The sequence below is a fragment of the Notothenia rossii genome (genome assembly GCF_949606895.1).
Source record: "Notothenia rossii genome assembly, chromosome: 4".
In the NCBI taxonomy this organism is placed as follows: Eukaryota; Metazoa; Chordata; class Actinopteri; order Perciformes; family Nototheniidae; genus Notothenia; species Notothenia rossii.
The window spans coordinates 7,260,090-7,284,944 of NC_136902.1; the positions used below are offsets into that span (position 1 = coordinate 7,260,090).

Here is a 24,855-nt window from a genome sequence, read left to right on the forward strand (position 1 = left end):
CTCAAAACCTGACCAAGCAGAACCTAGTCCACCAAAAACTAAAGTTGTTGATGTTGCTGCTCAGATTGTGGGAGTACCTTGCAGGTTCTTGTTTTCTCTCTTGACCGTCTCCAGATGGTCCAGAGCTTCTTCGTAGCAGTTCTTCAGTTTGAAAAGCTCGGTGCTCAGACTGCGCGACTCTTTCTGCGACGCCTCCAGGTCCGTCTGACTCTCATCAAACTTCAGCTTCCAGTCACCCAACAACTGCATCAAGCAAAGAAAACATCAAACTTCTCACAAAGTGTTGAGGCTTGTTTTAAACACCCTCCATTGTTTATAAGTATTTTGAGGGTTATGTTTGCTTTTTGTTGACCTTGTCGAAGTTGCGTTGCTTCTTGTCCAGAGCCAGAGCAGCAGAGTTGGTTCGTTCCAGTTCAACCACCAAGTCTTCGATCTCTGTCTGCAGACTCAACTTGCTTTTCTCCAGTGAGGAACATTTGGCATGAGATGATTCCACAGCTTCCTCCGTGTTCTGCAGTTTGACGACCAACTTCTTCCTAACCACAAACAATTACAAAATGAACTTAGTAAAGTACAGAAGGACAAGGTCAAAGTGTCATTCATTCAATATGCTTCCCAAACTCATGCATTTTTTCTAAACACCTCGTAAAAGTGGCCCAGCGTACATAAATCATTAATTATAGTGCATACAAATATTTTTGATATAATAACACTGTGGTTAAACGCGCTTGACACGTTCTTCAATTAATCAAGTATCTTATTTTTCCTCATTTACCATGGAATTGTTCATTGACCATGGACAATTCTCACAAATTCAAGGTAATATGGGATGAGTAAGTGATCATTTTGGGAGTATTCCTTCAGATGGAACGCCCTGATGTTTGTGCTTGGGCATAGATCCTCTGGGGAACATGAATATTCACAGCTTTGTTAAGGGTATTTCAAAACGACCTAAACATTACATTACATTACATTGCATTTAGCTGACGCTTTTATCCAAAGCGACTTACAATAAGTGCATTCGACCAGGAAGATACAACCTTGAAGAAAACAGAATCATATAAGTACATCAGGTTTCATAGAGCCAAACATTTCAAGTGCTACTCAACTGGCATTTAGAAAGCCAGCCCTTTATTAGTATATAAGTGCTTTGTTAGTAATTCTATCGCTATGACTATCGATGCTAAACCAAATAGCATCGATAGTCATAGCTTCACAGTAGCAATAGTAGTATCAGAAGTACTAACTTGGCGTCCTCCAGCTCTTCTATCCTCATCACGGCGTCCGTCTCGTACTTGGCTCTCCACTGAACCACCTGCCCGTTGGCTTTGGACAGCTCCCTCTGCAGCTCAGCCTTCGCCTCCTGTTCCTCCTCCAGCTGCTCCCTCAGCAGACTGCTGTCGTGACGGGACGTCTGCACTGCGTGGGCCAGAGACACACGGGCCTGAAACACAAACAAACATACCAGATACTCTTATCCATAAAAAACTGTTGGTAAAATATCACTCGTCACCTTCAATAATTAGGATACATCTATTTATAATCCTTGCATGGAAGTAGTCATCACATACAGTACAGAGCATTTGGTACAACTAGTTCCTGAACAGTGTCCTTCCCATGCTGATATACAAGAGGGAGTTACACAGTCACAAGATGGAGGAATAGAAAGCAGTATGTTTAGTTTAGATTAGCTAAGACCCACGTCAGAAATGAGCATGCTTGTCATATGTCTATCTCCATAGAGGCTGAATCATCATGTTAATCACATAGCTATCTTATGCCTCAAACAGTCCCGATGCTCTTCTAGGTAATCACACATCCTGTCATGTACCCAGCTACGTAGGGAATTTGTTAAAATGTGCTTTCTGATATTGGAAGAGGACATTCAGTATTTTCCCAACAAAAACCTTCATCAAAGATAGTTTACTTCTTTGAATCGACGTAAAGGTGTGAGAATGTATGACTATGTAATGTTACTTTGCTCTGCTCCTCCAGCTGCCTCTTTAGGTCTTCAGCGTTTTGGCACGCCCCCACCTTGGAGCGCTGGAGCTGACTAATCATAGCTTCCCGCTCCTCAAGACGACGGCTGTACTCGGCTAAAGAACAACAAAGATAGGAAGAAAAACAGCGTCAAAACAGAGTAGGTTGAGTCCAAGCCATCAGGAAATGCACCAAACATTGAAGTAAACTTTCATAGTGGCCAAACGGTGGTACTACAACTATCGTGTCAGTCCGTGACATCATTTAGACCCAAAAAGATAGTCCTTTGCACATTAAGAGAGCCTTAGTAGGATATTATGCTGGATAACGGAAAATCTTTGTTTCGTGGTACCATTCTCTGTAACGGCTCTCGCTTTCTGAGTAGAAACGTCGGTCAGTTGTCTCTGCAGCTCCTCCGCTCGGCTCCTGCTTTCGTTCAGCTGGTCCTCATAAACCTTGCACATCTTCTCAGCAGCAGTCTACAACACACACACACACACACACACACACACACACACACACACACACACACACACACACACACACACACACACACACACACACACACACACACACGTCATTTCAAAGTTGTTGGTGAATCAGATTTAAAATTGAAGTTGTGGTGCAACAAAATTAAATGTTGTCTAGATCTAGAACTGATATTTGAAGAGAGGTTTCAATTTAAAAGTTAAGTTTCAACTACTTTTTAAGTTTGGTGCAACAAGATTTTTTGTTAAAACATGTTTTAATCTGGTTTTAAATGAATCCTTAATAAGAGTTCAAAACCAGAAACACTTAATATGACCATTCTATCCTTGTAAACAAACGTTTGTATTGCTTCCTTACTCAACATGACAAGCAGGATGATGTTGATCAGGTGTAATACTCCTTAATGTTGTTGAAATACTCCTTTAAATCTGTGTAATAGGACATTGTTATCCACCTTGTTCCTGGACAGATGCTCCACGTTGGCAGCCAGGTCATCGGCCTCCAGCCTGTACTCCATCTTCTCCTTCTCCAGTTTCTGTTTGGTTCTCTGCAGATTATCGATCTGCTCGCTGAGCTCCGTCACCGCGTCCGAGTGCTTCTTCCTCAGAGTGGCGGCCGTCACCTCGTGGTGAAGCCCCGCCTCCTCGAGCTCCCGCCGCATCTTCAGGAAGTCGGCCTCCCTCTTCCTGTTTGACATCAAGGTAGTTACAATTTAAAATCACAGGAGCCACGACCCTGTCTGAGTGAAGGCACCTTCCAATCGTCATTACAATTCATTCTGAGGGAACTTGAATGCAGAAGTACATTTTTATGACAGTCGAAACCTCCAGGATTTGATTTTAATATATTAATATCATATGAAACTAGAAAATCTAAGCTGACTTCGCTCTTTAAAGTGACTGGTTGTGAGCTTAACGGCCCGTCTAAACTACAGGCATCAAAAAATGCTTTCAAGGCTTCGCCCATTCACTTGAATGGGGTGACGTAGAAGATTTTTAATCTTCGCCGAACTGCATTGTGGGGAGCATGGCATGGCTTTGCAAGCATCACGAGCATCTATCAGCATCAAAAGTTGAACAATGTTCAACTTTTGAGGCTCGATGCTTGGCATCAGCCAATCAAATCCCGTTTATGCAAATCCCGCCAGTGCAAGCGCTAGCCAATCAAACCGCGTGCAAGCTGGGAGAGCCAGACCGCAGTTCATTTCCTCATATTCCAAACGAGATATTACGGTATCAAATCACCCGGTTCTTTACGACCGGAACTATTTACCGGGATACAAACCAGAGGAACCAGGCATGGAGGGAGGTGGCAGAGACAGTGGGTGAAACTGGTAGGTTTTTCACCTGTTTGGAGAGTTTATATCCAGTTTACTTCGTTTTAACATTGCTATTGCTTTGTATGTCGGGGGCGGGAGATTCATGTAATTGGTTGTTGGTCGCGTTGCTCGCAAAAAATCGATATTTGTATCAATTCGTGAGTGGTGGAAATGTGTTCAATTTGGCACCAAATCTGTGTAACAAATGGTATCAACGCACACATTCCGGCAACAACTTTCCATGCCCTTATCCATTCTTAATCTTCAAAATGTAATAGACACCAAACCAACCATGACCAGATAATCTTGACATCCTTTTGAACTGCATCTCTAATTAATCTTTTAGATGATGCATGCCACTTCAATGTGGCATGTACTATTGACTTGCTATGTCCCCCTAAAAAAAAGACATAAATGAGCCTATGTAAGTTTCTATGAGTTGATGCTGCTGACCTGTTGAGAGCGATCTGAGCAGCAGAGGCTCCTCCGGCCTCCTCCAGTCTCTCTCCCAGTTCCTCCAGTTCTATGGAGATGTCGTTCCTCTGACGTTCAGCTTTGGTGCGCCACACCCGCTCTGCATCCAGCGTCTCCTCCAGCTCCTCGATACGAGTCTGAGGAATTGATCACAGCTCAGAGTGAGGAAGACGAAAATCAGGAAGCTAACATGTATATTCTGAATCACCACTAACCTGCAGCTCTTTGATCTTCTTCTGATAAGCAGCACTCAAACTCTGTTCATCCTCCAGTTTGGATTGAATCTGAACCGTTTCAAAGTCTTTTCTTTAGGGAGCAATGGAAAGAGACGGAAAGAGAAACGAAAATACCAAATCATTTGTAGTCTCAGCCTTTGTTCAAACGTATCGTCATAATGTGTTAGTAGAGCTTGGCCCTCATGGAGAATGTGTCTAAAAGAAAAAGTTTAAAAACATTGGCCAAATACAACTTAAAATCTACCAGCTCCAGATATATTTGTCTTACTTTTTCATTTTCTCCTCCATCTCTGCCTTCTGATTCTCCATGTTCTTCACTGAGTCAATAGAAAGCTTCAGATCCCCCTCCAGCTTCCGTTTGGATCGTTCCAGATCAATCCGCACCTTCTTCTCAAGCTCCAAGGAACTTTCTACCTATAGGGAAGAAAGGGGGATGCTGTCAGACACCAGTACCTTAACCCAGTGGTGTACTAAACCCCTAGAAGACACTTGATGTTGGTTTTAATTAATTTGCTAGCCATCTGCTAGCCAATCTAATGACCATAAGATGGTTGAGTAGTAGGCAGTTTTGGTGGTCCTTGGGAAGTATCTACTCGAGCTTTAGGATTCAAGCTGTCATAAAGAGATAACAAAAGGTCCATTAGGTGGTATTTAAGGTCACCTAATGGGCTTAATGTGGTCTTTAGGTTGTCCTTTTGGTCCTAGAAAACTCAAGCCTCTAGTGGCCCTGGGGGTGGTTGTAGAGGTCCAATCGGTCATTTAGGAGATCCTAGAGGTCTTTAGTTGTTTCTGTTGGGGACCGTAGTTATCCTTTAGGAAATTCAATAGATCATGAAAGAGTTCTAATCAAGTTCCTTTAGAAAGGTACAATGGTCCTCAGGTTCCACTGACCATCAGGCAAGATTCAGAGATCCTTAAGGTGGTCATTTCACAGTCATAGTGCATTCTGTCGAAAAAAGTCAGTATACTATTTATTCAAAAAAAGTCATAATTTAGTAAATGTAGAAAGTCATAATATAGTTTGTAAAAAAAGTAGTATACTATGTACTATAGTATACTAGTTGGTTACTTTGGTCACCAAGGAGTGTGTAGTTTTGGTTCTGGGGTTCTTCAGGACCTTCAGGAATGAGGTCATCATTAAAGAGTTTCTTTAGGAGGCCATTATGGGTCTTTTACGAATAGATCTTTGAGAAGATTCTAGAGGTCTTTTAGATGGTTCTAGAGATCATTGGCAGAAAAAAATAATGGCTCCAAACAGCTACCTTGAGGTACTCCAAATGAAACGTGTCCTTTCATTTAGAATGTTGTATAAACGTAAAACTTTAAGTAGAAAGACGGATAAAGATTAACACAGTTGTTCAAATCTGGACAGACAGTTTTATTCATCATTTTCTTTAGGTCACTTTTTACTTACATTGTCCACTTGTTGCTCCAGCCGAGCTTTGGCCTTGACCAGCATGTTGACCTTGTCCTCCTGGGCCTGAAGGTCAGTCAGAGCCTGCTGGTGAGCTTCCTGCAGGGCCACTTTCTCTCTGGTCAGAGACGATATGGATTCATCCAGAACACACATCTCATTGGACAGGTTCTTCACCTGGGCAAAAAGAAAATACGAAAATCATCAATTGTAGCAGACAAAGGCTCTCAAGCTAAAAAACAAAGACAAGAAAAGATAAATAGTTAAGTAAAGGAACCATGCAGTGATACATGGTTGTAAAGGTACATACTTTGTTCTCCAGTCCATGTCTCTCTTTCTCCACTTTAGCCAGAGTCATCTCCAGGTCGTCCACGTCTTTCTTCAGGGATATCACCTCCTCCTCCAGCTGACGTTTCTTGGACGTCAGCGTGGCCGTCATCTCCTCCTCATCCTCCAGACGTTCCTGCGCTTCCTTCAGCTTCGACTCCAGAGAGATTTTGGACTGAATCAGCTGGTTGCAGCGGTCTTCTGAATCTGACAGGCTGTCCTGCTCCTGGATGAATAAAAACACGAGACATTTTAGAGATATTGAAAACAAGATTAAGAGGGATTAACTAGCCTCACGTCAAATTGATTCATTTAGGAAATCCTTTTTTTCATCTGAATAAGTAAATGTCAAATTTGGAGATTAATGGTATGGATTAGATAACAACAAACTGCAAACAAACAAACAGGAAGATCTAGCAGACTTGTAAACACACCCATGAGGATTCCACATAACTTCATCTTATAAAACCTTGTTGACAAACAACATTTATCTTTACTTGAAAGATGTTAAATTGTGACATGACATTCATTTTCAAATATTATAAACGTGCAACCAATAACATTTCGTTGTGTTTGAGTTATGGGTAGACAGAATTTGCATGTGAATAGTATAGTATATTGATTGGACTTTCCAAAGTGTGATATTTAAATCCTTTTAATTTCAATGTTACTCACCGCTTGGAGCTGCAGAGACAGGTCGTCTTTCTCTAGAACCAAAATCACCTGACGCTCCTCCGCCTCCACTCGCTTTATCTCTGACCTGACCGAGAAAATACAACAGATGGTGATTAGTCATATACTGTATCTGTGTGGACTCAATTAATCCTGCTTTAAAACATCTAAATAATAATGTACACAGAGTTTAAGGAGCCAACCGGTGGACCGACCTGTCGAAGGCCTCTTTTAACTTGTTGTACGCTTCTTTAAGGGCAGCCAGTTCTTTCTCCACCTGGGCGCTCCTGAGCATCGGACGCAGCTTGTAGAACAACATCATCCAAGGCCAAGTCCTCACAGAGAAGAACGCTCTGAGGTTGAACTGGATCACCAGTACAGCATCCCTGAGAGGGAGAATTATAGACCACACTTACCCAAAGAAATATCATACACTTACATTTTTGCTGCTACACTGTATTTTTATCAATAATGTATCTGCTGGTTGTTATATTGACCTTTGAATCATCATCAATTCTCGAGCCATCCTCATCAGCTTCCCTCTGGCCATGGCCTGAACAATTGTGAGGATCTCAGACAGACGGGTGTCCCTCATGTCCTCCAAAAGACCCAACAGACCCGCCTTAAAAAACACCTGAAGAAAAAAGACAGAGCAGTTTGTCTTTTTTTTCATATGATATGTGGTATTAACAGTAGACCCAGGAAGTATTCAAATAATGTTGGTAACACTTCATATTAAGGTACACAAATTAACCATCAACTAGTTGTTAATGAACATGCATGTTAGCAGTATATTGGCTCTTTATTAGTCATTATAAAACACTTATTAACCAGTTAAGTCCCAAGCCTATTTTTCAGGTCTCAGGCTTGAAAATGACATTCCCAGAACAAATGACCATATCTTCGCTTCTAAAAGGGTTAAATTAATAATCTTTTTTCTTAAAGCAATGATACACATGTGAGTTGGATGTAGAAAAGTCAGAATCAATATAGCATTTTTTATTTTAAAGTAAATTCAGATTGAACATAGTAAACATTTTTAAATGATAGTGTATATAAAAAAACATTATTTACAGTGAAAACCACCCTTGAATGATGGGATAGTAGACTAAAAGCTTTAGGAATCCAAATTATAACATATAATAATTACCCTGTATCAAGATTGATGCAAAACAAGTGACATTTGACCTTTTTAGAGAGATTTAGCAACAACAAAAAGACACTCCTGGGGACATTTGGGTGGATTTGCCATATCTCTGGCCCCCCTCGGTCGATTTTGATGATTGACACCTGTTTTGAACCGTTAGAGCCAATAGGATCGAAGGGGAAGTTTCTAAATCCACATACACGTTACCATTGAGGAGTGAGAGTGATGCGCACATACATTCCTAACCGAGTTATTTAGACACAATTAAAACTTATAGTTTAATGTTTTGTTACAGAGGAATAGATAATATTGTTTAAGTGTTATTATGGGAGAATGACTATTCTTGTGGTACTACTGCCTTATTAGGCCCATATTGAGCAGAGCATATTAAGACCAAAACTCATGTACAACAACTTCCTTACTTGCAATAAATAAGCACTAATTAGAGGGTTATTGAGGAAACACTCTCAACTAATGGCTTATTACTTGTAGAATATGGTCATGTAGAATAAGGCATTAATAAGTGTTTTATAATGACGAATAAAGAGCCAACATACTGCTAATATGCATGCTAATTAACAACTAGTTGATGGTGAATTTGTGTACCTTCATATAAAGTGTTACCATAATGTTTGCTGTTGTATTAATCACAGTATTTGTGCTGTTTTATTATTCACAGTGCTGTACCTTAGTGTGTCCAAACTTGTACTGGCTGTGGTCAATGTCTAGAGAACCAAGCAGTTTCTCCACAGCCTTTCTGCTGTCCACAAACGAGTCCTCCGGAATTGCATTAGGATTGAGGATGCGGTAACTGAGAAAGAAAAGTATAAATGGGTTATTTATGAGAAGCAGTCTCGAAAGTACTTACAGAGGGAAAACCCTGATGACTTAAAAGACAAAACTGATCAGTAAAACAACGGAAATGTAAACCTTTGTGGTTAGGTTTGGGACTGACCGTTGTTTGAACTCAGCATACAGGATGCGGTTTGGGAAGCCCTTCCTGCAGATCCTGATCCCCTCGAGGACTCCATTACACCTGAGTTGGTGGAGGACCAGGAAAGGATCCATCAAACCTGGAGAACAGATAAGGATTCTTGAAAGATCTTAAAGGTCACCTATTATGCAAAATCCTCTTTTTCATGTCTGTTATACATAAACATGTGTCCCCTCTGTCTAAAGAGAATCTGGAAGTTTCAGCAAAAAAAGATTCTCTCTCTTTTTGTCCTGATCCATTTATATAAAAACCTGTCTGGAAATGAGCTGATCAGATTTTGGTCACTTTATGATGTCATAACGATGTTTTGTCTTGTGTAACCATTAGCCAATCAGCAACCAAGGTAACCCCCCCCCCCTTATCACCTGAATCTCCACCTGGAGCACCATTGAGTTCTTTGTAACCAAATATCTCTCAGAGGGGCGTGGGGAGGGGCTCCTTATTTTCATCTAAAGTAACAGACAGAGAATCAGCACTTTGGAAACAGGGCTGAAACAGAGGGGATTATGGGGAATGCTGCAATGATCTGTTTGGTGTTTCAGACAAACACTTCCGAGACATGTTTGTATATATCTGAGACCTATAATATATTGATGAAAAACAGTATAATAGGGGACCTTGAATTGACTGTGCCAAAAATAAGATTCTATCTGAAGTGCTTTCACAGAATGGGAAACATTGATGCTAGGTTACTTTTACTGTAAATGTGTGGCAGTAACTTTTAGTTTTGCTGCTGTTGTTAGGTTACCTGGACTCTTGGAGTTGTTGGGGATGATGCAGCGCACAAAGTGAGGCTGAGTGTTGCGGAGGTTGGCCATCAGCTTCTTTAGATTCTCCTGCATTTAAACACACAAACAAACAGTTGGAGAACATCTATCCTGTATGTGAAGAGTCTCAAGCTGCAACAGTAAGTCGATGTCGATGCTGCTTTTATAATTGCACGTAAGCCGCATCCCCTTTCTCGGAATGACAAATATGGCAGCAAGCGCCAAAACCAAACTTTGTGATCAACAGTTATTAAATTATGATTAAGGCTGTGTTTTTAAAAACATAGACACTATGTATTTTGTCTGTTTATTTTATGTAAGTACATGATTCTGTTTTGCTTTCCCGCAGGTCTGATCAACAGTCAACTCACCTTGTGGAGCTGTGAAACCGTTTGGAAGGAAGCTGCTCTCCTTTTCTTGTGTTTGCCTTCAGCATTTGGTTCTCCAGCTGAAACAACAGAAATAATTATACCTGTTTACAACGTACACAGTTACACCATGTTCACCTGTATTTCTTATATCTCTTTCCTTTAAGTGTGCAATTCTGCTCTTGTTTGGATTGCTTGGAGTCTGTTGTTCAGTTTGTTTATCTATGAAGTGTAGTTACCCATGTCAGAGCTGATATAATCCCCAAACAGTCCAGCCATTAGTTTGTGGGAGGATTTCATGAACAGAGTCACAACCGTCTCATTCAGAGGATCTCTGTTCTTATCCAGCCATCCTGTGATATTGTATGGAACCTGTGGGAAATACAAATACAGATCAATTTTGATAATATATTGATTATTTTATAGAATTCTCCAACGTGATATAACTCCCTACAGGGGCTTCTATGTGAATCCTCTTAATTATATTCCATAGTTTCCTTTGTGTCAATCAGTTTGCGTCTAAGCAAAAAAAAATAAGGAGTTCCCCAAGGCTCTGTCCTTGGGCCTATTCTTTTCAGGATTTACATGCTCCCATTAGCTACATTTTAAGTAATCCAACATTTTTCTTATTATATTATTGCAGATGTTTTAAAGGTTTACATAACGACTGAGTTAGGTCCAAAATAAGCAATCATCTAATTTGCCGAGTTTTTGAGATAAAACACAATAAATTGTTTTGCTACCAAAGTACTTATCTTGAATCCCTAATAGCAGAATCACAAGTGTGGTTATGGTACAATAAAAGGTCTTGTGTCTTAAAAATACCTTAAAAATGTTTTGACACTTTTATCATAACCATTGAAACTTACTAAATGTCCATATATTTAAAACATTTCTCAGTGAGATGGAAACCAGTTGGCCAGTTCTAATTGGTGCCTGTTCTAAGCAAAGTACCTCTAACAGGATGAAGAACAATAGAAAATACTCACCACTCCAGCATAATGGACAACCTCAAAGTGGCACTCATATTTGCGCTTCTTGTCCGGCCGCGGACGCAGGAAGTTGGGCGACTTCCCGTGATGGTTGTCGTACAGTTTGGTTTTGAAGCTGTTGTCCGTGGCCTTGGGGAACATACACTCCTCCTCCAAGATGGACAGAATACCCATGGGCTGAAAAACATCCTCATTAACATGTGATTGTATTTGTGACCATGCAGAATCATTCACTGTGATCTGACTTATCTTATACCTCGCCCATCGAATAAAACCTACCCCTATGATGTCAAATACTTCCACTTTAAAAAGAAATGAAGTAATTCAAGCAAAAACACACGGACACACCCGTTCTATGAGATCAATGCAGGCCTGTAGGTCCAAACCGAAGTCTATGAAGGTCCACTCGATGCCCTCCATCTTGTACTCCTCCTGCTCCATGATGAACATGTGGTGGTTGAAATACTGCTGCAGCTTCTCGTTGGTGTAGTTGATACACAGCTGCTCAAAGTTATTGAACTGCAGAAACAGAGACAACAGTTATGTGGCTTTGTATCACAGGCAGAAATAGATAAAGCAGAGATTGGTTTTAACAGATCTATTTTTTTATGTATTGGTTTTCTTTATCTAATTTTTGACCCAGGTTTAAGTTATCTTCCTGGGAAGGTCACTGAAGCTAACTGAGCAACAATGCTAAACTTGATAAACTACCAAGTTAAAATGGATGAATCTCTTAGTTGGATCGATGCATCTACAGAGATAGGTCCAGGATATGTTTAGCAAAGCACAAAGACTCGAGGCAGATAGACACAATTGTTGGATCTTGACTAGATATATGTGTCACTCTCTCCTCTTTACCTCAAAGATCTCAAAGCCGGCGATGTCGAGAACTCCGATGAAGTACTGGCGAGGCAGAGCGGTGTATAAGGACATGTTAATGCGCCCCACCAACCACTTAAACATACGGTCATAGGTGGCTTTGGCCAGGGCTGCCACTGCATAGTAGACCTACACAGAAAAAGCAATTAGAAAAGTCAATGATAGAAAAAATAAATCAGTTTTCATGTCCAATACCTATTAATATAGTACAGAAGAGACACAATAGACGTATTATTGGATTGATACCTGTTCTACAGTCTGCCCTTTAACGATGTACTCGTGTCCAACTTTGACGCGGGGGTTCAGCAGGCCTTTCAGCAGCTCCGCAGAGCTGATGCCCATCAGATAGGCTGCTTTATCCACACCTTGACACCCACACAACACACACATATTATCTCATCTGCCATTAGTACCCATTAATGTATAAATGAAACGTATCAAAAAGCAAAAGAAGTGCAAAACTCATCGATGCAATTACAATGCCCTCTTGAATATTTAGTGCACGGTTACAAATAATTGGCTTGCCTTGAAATCAGTAACAGGTTTCTAATCATTTGAAATGGATATCTGTCTATATCTGAGTCTAAATATAACTTAACTGTTACAAATTCCTCCCATATCTGGCCACACAAAGATCCAGAGCACATTTGAACTTGTATTGCTTATTGTTTTTAAATGTTATTCTTATGCTTTCTTTGTAATCATTTAGTTTACTTAATTCGAAATGTACTTTCTAAACAAAGATACTTTGCCTTGTTATATATCTGCTTTCTCTGTCACACAATTATTTTTGTATTTTTGTGAAAATGACAGGTTTTCATACTTTACTAAGCATTAGCTGGAGTTATATCTGATATTCACAATGTGTGAACGTGTGTCTTACTCTCGGTGCCGTCGGCATCGGCCTGCTCCTCTCTCGGCCTCTTCTTGAACTTCATGTTTCCAAAGTGCATGATGGCTCCAACGGTCTTATAGCAGCCGTACTTCTCCTCCGGAGTGAAACCCAGTGTGTCCATGGCGTGCTACATACACATGAGGTTATAGTAGAGAACAGCAGAGGTGAGAAGTAGTGGAGTACCAATACTTCACTAGTGTACTTAAGTACATTTTTTCTGGTATCGGTACTTTGCTCCACTACTTATTTTACTGATTACTTTTTACTTTTACTTCTTACATTTTGAACACAAATACCTGTACTTTCTACTTCTTACATTTTGAACACAAATACCTGTACTTTCTACTTCTTACATTTTCCAAACTCGCTGGTTCCTTTACTTTGAATGTGTGTTTGGTGGCGTGATCATTATTATTTAGAGTCATTGCGTGCCTATTGATTTGAACACGATCCGTGTATCCATCATTTCCTGGTCTTCTCTAAAGAAGAGGGACCAATGAAAACGTTGTCATGTTGCCGTTGGTCACCATGGAAACATTCATTAGCTAACAATGACATTATTGTTCTATTAATATAAAGGGAGGTCAGGTACTCTTTAAAACAGCTGCTAGTTATGGGTACTTTTTACTGAAGTACATTTCAAAGCCTCTTTACTTTCACTTGAGTAAAGAAGTTTAGTCAGTACTTCTACTTTTACCAGAGTATTTTTAAACACGAGTATCTGTACTTCTACTTGAGTAAAGGATGTGTGTGTGTGTGTGTGTGTGTGTGTGTGTGTGTGTGTGTGTGTGTGTGTGTGTGTGTGTGTGTGTGTGTGTGTGTGTGTATGTGTGTGTGTGTGTGTGTGTGTGTGTGTGTGTGTGTGTGTGTGTGTGTGTGTGTGTGTGTGTGTTTTTCACGGGTTCCTGAGTGTGTTTCTTACATCAGTGAGTTTCAGCTCCTCTCCATCGTCAATGCCTTCTACTGTGGTCACACCCTGGGAGCAGAAGTGGTAATCGTGGGCGTTCGTGGTCACCAGCAGCATGTCTGAAACACAGGACAGACACATTATTATCTAGCATTGAATAATAGCTCTTAGCTATGCAGATAAGCAGAGAGTAGACAGGTTATCATGTATATTGTAAGACATATATTTGATACATGCACTGATATTGATTGATGTGAATCTTTACCTATTAGTTCTGGTTTCCGATTGGACAGGATCTGGTAGTAGATGTGGTAGCTTCTCTCTTCTGACTGCTGGAACACAACTCTGGACTTTTCCAGAAGATCTAACGAACACACACATAAATACACTTACTAAAGTGGACTGTACCACTCTACTATTGAATACAAGTAAAAAGAATAATGGAATAACTTTTCTAAGGTATAATGGCAAACACAGCTTAAAGTGTGCTGACTAAATGTAAATACTTTCATTATCAGACTTCAAATTTCAAGCAAGCAATGACAGTTGTAGGGAATCTGACAAATCCTACTCACAGATGTTGATGTCAGCAGATGCCAGCTTTCCCGTTGGTCCGAAATGAATTCTGATGAACTTTCCCTGAGACGCACAAACACAGAAACCAAGTCTTTGTCACACAACACTTCCCCCTCAGCTTCAGCCTCGGCCTTTAAGATTTGAAACTCACAAAGCGAGAGGAGTTGTCGTTGCGGATGGTTTTGGCGTTACCGAACGACTCCATGGCGGGATTAGCTTCAATGATCTGGTCCTCTAAAGACCCCTATACACACAGAGAGAGAAGCTTATACACTGCACTTATGAGACACATTAAATCTTTTAAAATATAATTAGTTTACAGATAAAGTTGACCTACTCCTTTTTTCAGATTTTCTCCCAGAGCAGCAACGATGGCAAAGTATTGAATCACCCTCTTGGTGTTGACTGTTTTCCCTGCGCCTGATTCACCACTGACAGGAGGAAGCAGCAAGAGTCAGATCAAATAACAACACAACGCTGATTAAGGTTTTCTTTATGTTGTGTGGTTTATAATTAGATTTTATGACGTTGCATTTGTTGCAAAAAAATGCCTATACTTACGTGATCAACATCGACTGGTTCTCACGATCTGTGGAGTAACATTTAGAAAGATGAGTAGCTGAAAATACTCTTATTACTGAAAGGTTCCAAAAACTTCAAAGTGTTGTTTTTTAGTTCAGCCATCTTAGGAGACTTAGCACCAGACATCTAGCTCTGTATTTAACATTTTTACAATTTAGGTGATGCATGTTTTCTGTCTTGGAGAGAGTTTGATTTGTACTCAATTGATACCACAGTACTTTACATAAACTCAAATGTAACAATGATATGAGGGATTTTGAGTTGCATTGACAAACTAGTTTTGATTCTAGTTAGCCTGGAATTAAAATAAGTTTCACAATTTGGCAATAGAAATGAATGAATGAACTCTATGAAACAACTTGGACATTTGAATAGTGCCAAAGTATCTAACAGTAGAAACACTAACAATGGGGTGTAAGGCAACTTAGCCTATATCTCACCAGGACAGTTGATTAATGAAATACTGATAGCAGGTTAATGTTAGAGGTCAGAGGTCACAGGACACTCACTCTTCAGCAGGTCGGTGTAGGCGTTGTCAGCGACGGCGTAGATGTGTGGCGGTGTTTCAAGACGACGCCTCCCTTTATACGCTGCGATCACCTGAGTGGAGTAGACTGGCAGCCATTTGTACGGATTGACCGCCACACAGAACAGACCGGAGTACGTCTGGAACAAAGACGGTGAGAAATGAGAGATGAGGAGAGGATGGGAAGGAAACATTTTGATAAACAAGAGAGTAGTTTGTGCTAATCCCTGTGGTGTTTTGTGTGTATTCATAATAGTACTAACGTAGACCATCCACATGCTGTATCTCCTCCTCATGTTGAACAGCACAGACGCTTCGTTCAGGTGAGTCAACATGGCCATGTCCTCCATCATGTCAAACTTCGGAGGGTTCGTTGGCTGGAGGGCGTCTTCTTTTACCACCAGAAACTAAAACATACACACATTTAACACAGAGTTTTAAATGTTCCTCAGAGTAACAGTGCTACAGAGATCCAAGAGATCTGTTTATGTCCCAATTGGTACATTTACATCAAAAATATTGACGCGACAGGCCTTATTTTGTGTCAAAGATCTTAATATGACTTCTTCTTTGACACAAAATTATAGTATTGGTGTTCTAAGCATGTAAACAATTAGTACAGTCAGATTAGGAATGTAAAGTGAATGGATGGTTCAAACCAAACTGGTACTGGTACTGGTATAACTTATATACGAAATAAGGAATTGAAATGTCATTGAAAAACAGACTTATGGGTAAATGACATCAGTAATTGTCTAACTGACCCGTCCGTCCTTTGTCTCCACAGTGGATTTGTCTCCATTCAGCTCTTTGATCTCCACCTCCACGTACGCTTCCACATCATCAGGCAGCCAACTGCGCTTCGTACCTGGAAAATGACATGTACCGTTTTTGTATTCACTGCTCAGCATATGCAACACATATATATAGATACACAAAGATAGAGGTATAAACAAATGTACACATACCATCATAAGCTTGGGCTTTAGCAGCCAGATGCTCTAAGTTGGTGAGACGAAGGTAGAGAGCAGCTTCTCCAAACTCCGCCAAATCCAGGAACCGAGACATCTGAAGACAACACAACATGTAAGCAGTGTACTTTAAAGGTGCCTTGTGTAACATTTTGCACCGTTTTAAACATAGGACCAAAGTGCATGCTAAGAAACAAGAAAATAGGGCACAGCACAACTATCTACCACAAGCTTTATATATATATTGGGAGGGATGAAACCCTCTTTAATGGTCACACGTGCAGAGCACACAGCACACACAGTGAAATGTGTTCTCTGCTTTTATCCCATCCTAGTACCAGGAGTCTAGTAGGAGCGTATCATCTATAGACAAGTTTACGCGCCAAAACACGGGTAGCGCCATAACACTACACAAATGCACTTCATTTCCGCCGGAAGTCTTTTGCACAGCGTCTGTCGGTGTAAACCGATGTAAACAGTCAGACGGGCACTGGTGTAAACACAGCGATTTCGATGCTAACAGTGATGCTAGCTTGGGAACACGATTCTACTTCTTTGACTGGAGATGGCGTTACTCTCCCCCACCCGAATTCAGTGCAAAACTGGGAGGATAACATGACGACGTGGCCCAGCATAAAACCAAAATAAACTGCCTTATTTAGGTCATGCCCACAGGAGCCAACAGTTGTCTGTTGTTTACATAATGCACAATTTACATGATCTCTTTATGCTGTGCAATATATCATATGTGCCTGTACTGTTTGAGTGAAAATAAAGTTTGATGTAATTTAATTTCATTATTGCACTGTTATTGCATTATTGCATTTAATATGTTCCTTAGAGTGCTACAATTTCTTTTAACACAGTTCATCATTCATATTAAGCTCATACTGTACATAAATAACACTGAATTAATTAATTGTTGAGAGGAAACTAAAGAAATGGCTTCAACAAGAAAGATCACATGTTTAATCCTAACAGGTATTACAAATTAAAATATAAAAGCAGCCTACACAATTACATCACTATGAAAATATTCATATATAATATTAAAAAATACAATGCATGCAGTATTTGTTGTGTTTATCTGTATTTAATGAACAACATGGCTGGGTGCTGGGTGCTGGTTTGTGGTCGTAGCACTCTCTATCTAACCACTCGTTCAGGTGCTTTCTCGAGTGATTGCAACCAACTACCGCACACGTAGTTCCCGAACCACTTTTCTTCATGTTGTAATTGTTATATCCTCTTTGTCTCTGCGATATCAGTGCTTTGTCGGCACAACGGAGCTAGCTAGCAAAACAAACCCAGTCCGCCAAAACGGAAGTGCATTGCATCGAAGGGAGGAGTTCAGGATGTAGAGCGGAAACGGCTCAATAACTTGTGTATTGGTTCAACTAAACAGACACATTGACTTAGTTGTGAATGCAGTAACACTGTTGTCTGAGTCACCACCATAACTATCTTTTTGTTATTCCAATGGGTCTGCTGTTGCTGTATCTCCCATTCAGAAACAAACTCTAAACCAATCAAGACAGTCATCTCAATGTAGAGGTTGAAACTCCAGCAACTCCTACTGTAAAGAACAACTTTATAACTTAAAGAGGACATATTATGCTCATGTTCAGGTTCATATTTGTGTTTTGTGTCTCTACTGTGACATGTCTCAGAGCTTTAATGTTCAAACAGCTCTTTATTTTTCTCATAATGCCTCTTTTCACCCTCTGTCTGAAACCAGAGCCCAGTCTGCTCTGATTGGTTAGCTGGCCGGCTCTGTTGTGATTGGTCAGCCACGTACAATGTGCTGGAGTGCTAGCCAATAGAACAGGGTATATGAAGGAATCCTGAAGTCAGATGTAATCCCTTTTAAGACCTTTTTTAAGGCAATTTCCATACATTTTAAGACCTCATCGCCACTTTGAGTTTTAACCGGTTACCTTGGCGACACACTTTACCTCACATTTAGTATACACAGTATTGATTGTCCTTGCTCCTTATCTACCAACCATTTGGACGCAGACTTGCATTTCCCCATAACGATGTTGTTTAGCAACCGGCGTAAACGGACCTTCGCGCTATCAAGCAGTGAGCGTGCGATGTCCTGTTCAGATGACGTCAAATCCAACGGGATGCCATAAATAAACTACACAGAATCACACTACACACCTACGCAATGATTACATTCAGGCACACTGTAGAATACAACGTCTTTGGACAATTTATATACTTATTGAAAACAAGCTACACAATGTAATACCTTGGAAAATGCCCTTTAATACTTTTTAATAGCCTTAATTTTCGCTAAATTGATTTATCAACTGTTAATACTTTTTAAGACCCCGCGGACACCCTGTAGAAACGCCAGTGTTACGTAGTGGTGTCCAAAAGTAAACAAAGGAGTCCAATGGAGGCGTTTCAGGCAGGGGGGGGGGGGGGGGTGAGAGAGAAACTCAGCATGACATACAGTATGTTGAATGTAATGTGTTATATCTCGTCAAATCTGTTAAGCTAATGTTTTCAGTTCAGTCTTGTATCCTATTTTATTTTGTAGTAACCTTTCCTTCTTGTTGCAGATTAACTCACTTCCTCCCTTTGTATGTTTTCCCTCCACTGAGATTGTCGACTGTAATTGTCTGCACCTGTTCCCCCTTAGCCTGCCTATATCTGTCTCCCTTGTCTTGTTGCCAGTTCGTTTCGTCCCATGTGCCTGACTGCCAGCGTGAAGTCCATGTGTTTTCTGCTAAGAGCTAAGAAGAACCAAGGTTTTGGAATTTACTTTATGTTTTTGACTTTTGATACTATGTTAACCTTTTCCTCGTAAGAGTGTTTTTTGTTATTGAAACCTGTTACCTCTACGGAGAGCTCATAGTGTCACTATTTTTTCAGTAAAGACTTTTATTTCTACTTTGTTTGTCAAGTCGTGCTTTTGGGTTCATACTGGTTTGCCTAGCCGTGACAGTAATGGTCCTATCTATTATCTGTATCTCCCCCAGGACAGAAAACTAAAGTAAAAATGGGCACAGTGCTCTAGTGTTCTCAGGTTAACGGCACTGGATACTTGCCAACCTTGAGACCTCAGAAATCGGGAGCATTTCAAAATGCAAAATAGGGGGGGGGGGGGTGCTAGTGGATCGCCGGAGGAGCTGTTAGATTAACAGTAACATGCTGGGCTGGACCTGTATTTTACAGGAAAGGAGTGAGCAGAGAGTGGAGTAGTTGTCGATTGTTGTTCTGTGACTATCTGCTTCACCCTCTCAGACTTTCAGTTGCGCGCGCTACTAAAGAGACGTGTTAGCATGGAAACCAAACAATGGTGTAGCTGTATTAAAGTCCGAGTGGAAACAGTCGTGAGTAAATCTGATTTTGTCAGAAATGGGGGAGAAATATGACCCCGGGAGGAAACCGGGAGAGGGCAATGAAATCGAGTCTCCCACGAAAATCGGGAGGGTTGACAAGTATGGGATAAACAGACTTCTCTCATCATAACCCCTCATACATGCAGCCAAACAACACATTAAGGACAGCTGCTGCTGACTGACAGAGTGCAATACCCACTGCGCTCTTTCAAATAGTTATCCAGTTCAATTCAAGTTTATGAGAAAAAGGACCATACTAGATAGCCTACTGTATATAACCTCAGTTAACCTCTTTGCTTTGTGATTGACAGTATTTTTATTGTTTGTGTTTCAACTTTCACAATGTTTTTCAAATGTTTAAAGTAAACTGCAACGTCTCATCTTTTGGTTGAATTTAGCTCCATGCTCTTCTTCTTGCAAAAAAGATGACGACAACCTCAGCGCCAAGTCCAGACCTCAAAGCCACTCATTTGTTACATCATGTTGATAATGTCCACTGACTTTACACAGTCTATAGGTATGACATACAACAAAGGTCCTTCAGTAGGAATAAAACCAGGAAAGTTTTATGTCATGTGCTGCAACCATTTGGCAATATGTACATTTTGAAAAGATTCTTCTAAAAATAACTGTCACTGTTGTTTTTATCAAACAGGAGGAATAAGTACATATGTTGACTATTTTCACAGGCGGATTAATCCACATTTGGTGAGCGAGTATTTGTGGCAACAGGATGGAGTGTGTTGGATTTGTATCAAATATACTGTATTGTGTGTGTTCATTACTAATGTGGGAATATGTCACCCACTGCAACAGCCTGGCTCATTGTGTTTTAATCGCTTTTGGACAAAATAAGAAGATATATCAGCTTTTAAACATACACAATACTTGTAAGATGCACTTCTGGTTTGATTGTCAACATGAATAAATATATAAAACACCTTTAGACTACGACTTCCACATTATTTCCCTGAGTAATCATCTCCTTTACTACACTGTGAGCTTGTAGTTAGTGATGCCCAAATACGGATCCCAAACTAAAGCGATGAAGTCAACAAAGTGGCATGGCAGCCATCCTCACAATACATGTGGCGAACCTCAGGGCATTACTCAGGATTTCAGACAGAGCTAACAGCTGTCACATCAGCTCAAGAGGATCTGCTCACAATGCTCGGGCTCTCCGTGGTTATCTTTCTTTCCATGTCTGAGTTGATTCTCTGTCACACCCACACACAAACTGCCAGGAAAGATCCTCGCTGTAAATATAGCATTTTGATAGTCTCAAGCCATCAGATGTAGTGATCACGCCTTAAATGGGTTAACTCAAAGCAAAGATGGTCATCATGAGTCATTGCACAATTATCATTATCTGTCCAACTCAAAACAAGCAGTCAAGCACGCAAATCAAACAGGATAGAAAGAATTTAACTGAAATCTTAGTTAGCATCCAAAGATTCATCAAAACGGAGAGATTCAGATTGCTTTGGCTGCAAAACCAATAGTTGTACTTTAGCTGGATAAACCTTTATAAGGGGCTGTGGTGATGTGTGGATACATCTATAGGCGCAGAGTACTTTTACCCGTACTTTTCCCGTTTAGTTCCGATAGTACATGGAATTTTGAGTTCACACCAAAAAGAGAACTTAGTTCCGAGAACTTTTCCCTCCATTTTCAGTCCCTGCTAGAGAGGTGGGACTTTCCTGGGGAGAAAAAAGTACCAATTTCGATTGGCTGGGCGAATTGCAAACCACGCCCCGTAAAACTCTGGAAGGTTTTGTGAAGCTGCCATTGTATTTGTCGGCCTTAGCATTATTAGCATTAGCATTAGCCCCGCGCACCAACGGAGAGAGAATAACTTATGGGAACACAAAAGAAAACATGGGAGCGGTGGAGATGAGGAGGTGTCGGCGTTCTGGCGATTTACTCGGAAGGCTTCCCCAACTCCGGGGACTTCCGGCCGAGAACTTTGGGTGGTAGTATACACCGTGAATTTGTTTGCGGCCTGCCAGTAAACCCAAAGCAGAAGAAGAAGAAGTGACGTCTGCGGCTTCATTTGAATAATACTTCCCCAGGGAACTTATTCCGGTGTGAACGCGATCTGTACTTAGTTCCATGGGGGTACTTAGTGCTGGCCCTAAGTGCTTGGCACTAAGTACGGCAAAGTACTTGGTGTGAAAGCGGCTAATGCTTGGTTTGAAAAGGACTGGTTCAAATGTGTCATCAGGAACAACACATGTTGATACCTGTTGCACAGGAGTTAACTAATTGGACAGTGTGATTTAAAAGATATACAAAATAAGAAAAAAAATGTACCCGTTAAGCTAAATATATACCAAAATCATCTGAATCAGTTTGAGAATAATTGATCCATCCCAGGGGAAATTGTGTTCAGTGATGTTTGCTCCAATTAACAATAAAATAAGATAAAAGATAAATATAAAAAGGTAAAAATATTTATATAAAGTTAAAAGTGGGGTAGGTAATTTTGGAGAAACCAGCTCGAGTGCGCTAGAATTTGAAAATACACAACCGGAAAAAATCTGCCTCTTCCTTACAGAGCCCCTCCTCCAACACACACGAACGCGCACATGACCAATGAGGGCACGACTCACGAGATAAGTTTGTGCACAGATTGAAGGCTGACAGGCAGGTAGGCCATCCAGTTATTTTAGCCGGGCCGGCTCAGATGATTGGTCGTGCTTTTTACAGTACTACGGCTTTACTTCCAGAGTTTAATTTGTGTATGTATTTATTGTCAAAGCATTTCATATATTCATTGCTATCGGGATGTTAAGAGCATTCCATGGAATATAACAAAAACTGTTTCTGAAATAAATTAATATAAATAAAATATATTTGTATAAACATGATATTGTAATGTGAAATGTAGGAATGTGCAATAACAATACAAATATTTATATAAACATAAGAAAGTTAAGTAAAACATGTGCATATTTTATGACAATACACAACAGGTACATCAAAAATAATGAGCGTCTTAAAAGTAGTTTGACTCACTTTGTCAACATACAATACACATGCAGGACCCACAATAACTGATTCAGTGACTTCTTCTGTGGTTCAAATTTGTTTTGCAATCACCTTAATGACCAAAAAAACAGAAGACATGCAATAAATCTGAGGCTCTTTGGACCCCTGTGGGTCTGGGGGCTGCAGGGCAGTTTCCCCCTTTGCCTGATTGAGCCTAATGAACGTAGAGACTGAGCCCTGCAAAGCTTGGTAGATGCTTTTAAAAAATGGGACTGCTGAGGCTTATGGGTACTGTAGTTGTTGGTACCATTGTATCTCAGAAAGTGGGGTGGGGTACTCACTGTGCCGGGTCACTCTGGTCTCTCTGAAGCTCTTTTGGTGTCTTTAGTTGTTGCTGTGGCGTAGTTTGTGAGGAAGAGCAGGAGAACAGAATAAGTGCGTCCATTGAGCATCACTTCACTTTATCACCTCCCTGTGAAGGTTGCCACATCATGTGACCTCCTCCGCTGCAGCTGATTGGTCGGGCCCGTCCTGTTGCACGGTCATAAAAGGCTTGATGTGTCCGGGATGGAATAAGCAGACGTGCAGAAGCGACATCGGCTCCGTGCTCATCCCTCCATCAGCGTGTGTGTGTGTGTGTGTGTGTGTGTGTGTGTGTGTGTGTGTGTGTGTGTGTGTGTGTGTGTGTGTGTGTGTGTGTGTGTGTGTGTGTGCGTGTGTGCGTGCGTGCGTGCGTGCGTGCGTGTGTGTGTGTTTGGGCTATCTATGGAAACTGACTGTTCTTACCGCTGTCACTATTCTTTTAATCTCAGTGTTTATGTCTATCTGTTTCTGGAGTCGTGTATCCATCAGTCCAAACTGTCTATGAACAACAAAACCGTGTCTATGTTTGTTTATAATTATGTTTACCTCATTGACATAAATGATAAACAAATCATGTTGCCAAAACAGCACAATCAACAATAATACCTTTTATGGAAGAGGGTATATAGTTGATATTTGCATCACATCGTATTGCTTGTAATTAGTCTTTATTCAAGTAGGAAATGGCTTTATTGGCATGAACGTTTCAAGAAGCAATGTTGACCAACCTATAAAATGCAAAAGTATGCAATCATAGTGTTATACGTACTAGCATAACTCTCATTCTCTCTCTTCCTACTCCTTCATTGTCTATAAGATACATTCAATTTATTACAACTTAGCTCCTATATTAGCCAGTCTTGTCATCCTTACTTTGTTTCTGTTTTTAGATAACACACTACAGTTATCAATGATAGCAGAACACTCAGAATTAATAGTTTAATCTTTGCACTCTTGACAGAAGACAAATAAAATTCACATTTTAAGCCAGTGACTAACAAATAAGTATATAAAGGTTATGCATTTGATTACTAAATACATGATATAATTGAAACTCAACTATGTGTCATCACGATGCAACAACATGTCATCAGAACGAGTACGTTTCCATATACATACATTATTGTGTTTGGTGCATAACAATGAAACAAATTAGAAGACAAAACGAAAGATAATCGCAGGTATTAAGGATGTATAATCGTGTAAAATTGTATTTTAAAAGTTAAATATCAAACGTATCTTTGTTTACCATTTCATCAGAGCAGACCACATGGTTTAATCAGTTCCTGACACTTTAACTCTTGATTTTATATTAAATACAATTTAAAAAAGAGACAGAGTTTCCCAAATGTTCCTAAAGAGAGGTTGGAGGTGTGTCTAAACCACGATGGATGTCTGCAAAAGACAAACTTGGTAGTAATGTTATCCTTTGTCCGACCTGATCAGCTGATTGCTTCCGTTTCAGTTTGCAATGATGTCACTGAGCATATATTAAGTCGATGAGTGCAATGTTATGATGGGTTCAATTACAGAACTGATGGAAAATCCCCAAATAAGACCCAAGTTGTAATGGACCCGAATCGCCTCTTAACCCAAAAATAGAGTCCATTGTAATCTCCCATCATCCCTTT

The 24,855-nt window shown here is 40.4% G+C and overlaps 2 protein-coding genes across 2 annotated transcripts in view; both read right to left on the reverse strand.

Moving 5' to 3' along the window:
• LOC307036652 (myosin-7B-like) overlaps positions 1-23,373 on the reverse strand; it is a 31,502-nt gene extending 8,129 nt beyond the window's left edge. Inside the window, exons 1-35 of the mRNA XM_079677157.1 lie at positions 23,203-23,373; positions 16,512-16,611; positions 16,308-16,411; positions 15,807-15,950; positions 15,527-15,683; positions 14,997-15,024; positions 14,773-14,866; positions 14,587-14,679; positions 14,435-14,498; positions 14,125-14,223; positions 13,875-13,978; positions 12,941-13,079; positions 12,304-12,422; positions 12,037-12,186; positions 11,527-11,697; positions 11,176-11,355; positions 10,426-10,558; positions 10,190-10,266; positions 9,800-9,887; positions 9,013-9,130; positions 8,745-8,868; positions 7,408-7,544; positions 7,126-7,296; positions 6,914-6,998; positions 6,222-6,464; positions 5,912-6,088; positions 4,766-4,911; positions 4,477-4,567; positions 4,241-4,398; positions 2,924-3,155; positions 2,333-2,459; positions 1,978-2,096; positions 1,248-1,444; positions 353-536; positions 78-243 (exon numbers count right to left, since the gene is read on the reverse strand). Coding sequence (XP_079533283.1) covers positions 78-243; positions 353-536; positions 1,248-1,444; positions 1,978-2,096; positions 2,333-2,459; positions 2,924-3,155; positions 4,241-4,398; positions 4,477-4,567; positions 4,766-4,911; positions 5,912-6,088; positions 6,222-6,464; positions 6,914-6,998; positions 7,126-7,296; positions 7,408-7,544; positions 8,745-8,868; positions 9,013-9,130; positions 9,800-9,887; positions 10,190-10,266; positions 10,426-10,558; positions 11,176-11,355; positions 11,527-11,697; positions 12,037-12,186; positions 12,304-12,422; positions 12,941-13,079; positions 13,875-13,978; positions 14,125-14,223; positions 14,435-14,498; positions 14,587-14,679; positions 14,773-14,866; positions 14,997-15,024; positions 15,527-15,683; positions 15,807-15,950; positions 16,308-16,411; positions 16,512-16,611 — 4,519 coding nt within the window. The 5' untranslated portion in view covers positions 23,203-23,373. The remainder of the gene's footprint in view (positions 1-77; positions 244-352; positions 537-1,247; positions 1,445-1,977; positions 2,097-2,332; positions 2,460-2,923; positions 3,156-4,240; positions 4,399-4,476; positions 4,568-4,765; positions 4,912-5,911; positions 6,089-6,221; positions 6,465-6,913; positions 6,999-7,125; positions 7,297-7,407; positions 7,545-8,744; positions 8,869-9,012; positions 9,131-9,799; positions 9,888-10,189; positions 10,267-10,425; positions 10,559-11,175; positions 11,356-11,526; positions 11,698-12,036; positions 12,187-12,303; positions 12,423-12,940; positions 13,080-13,874; positions 13,979-14,124; positions 14,224-14,434; positions 14,499-14,586; positions 14,680-14,772; positions 14,867-14,996; positions 15,025-15,526; positions 15,684-15,806; positions 15,951-16,307; positions 16,412-16,511; positions 16,612-23,202) is intronic.
• The window catches only part of itpr3 (inositol 1,4,5-trisphosphate receptor, type 3), a 206,617-nt gene that overhangs the window by 4,172 nt on the left and 177,590 nt on the right, over positions 1-24,855 (reverse strand). The gene's annotated exons all lie outside the window — the stretch shown is intronic.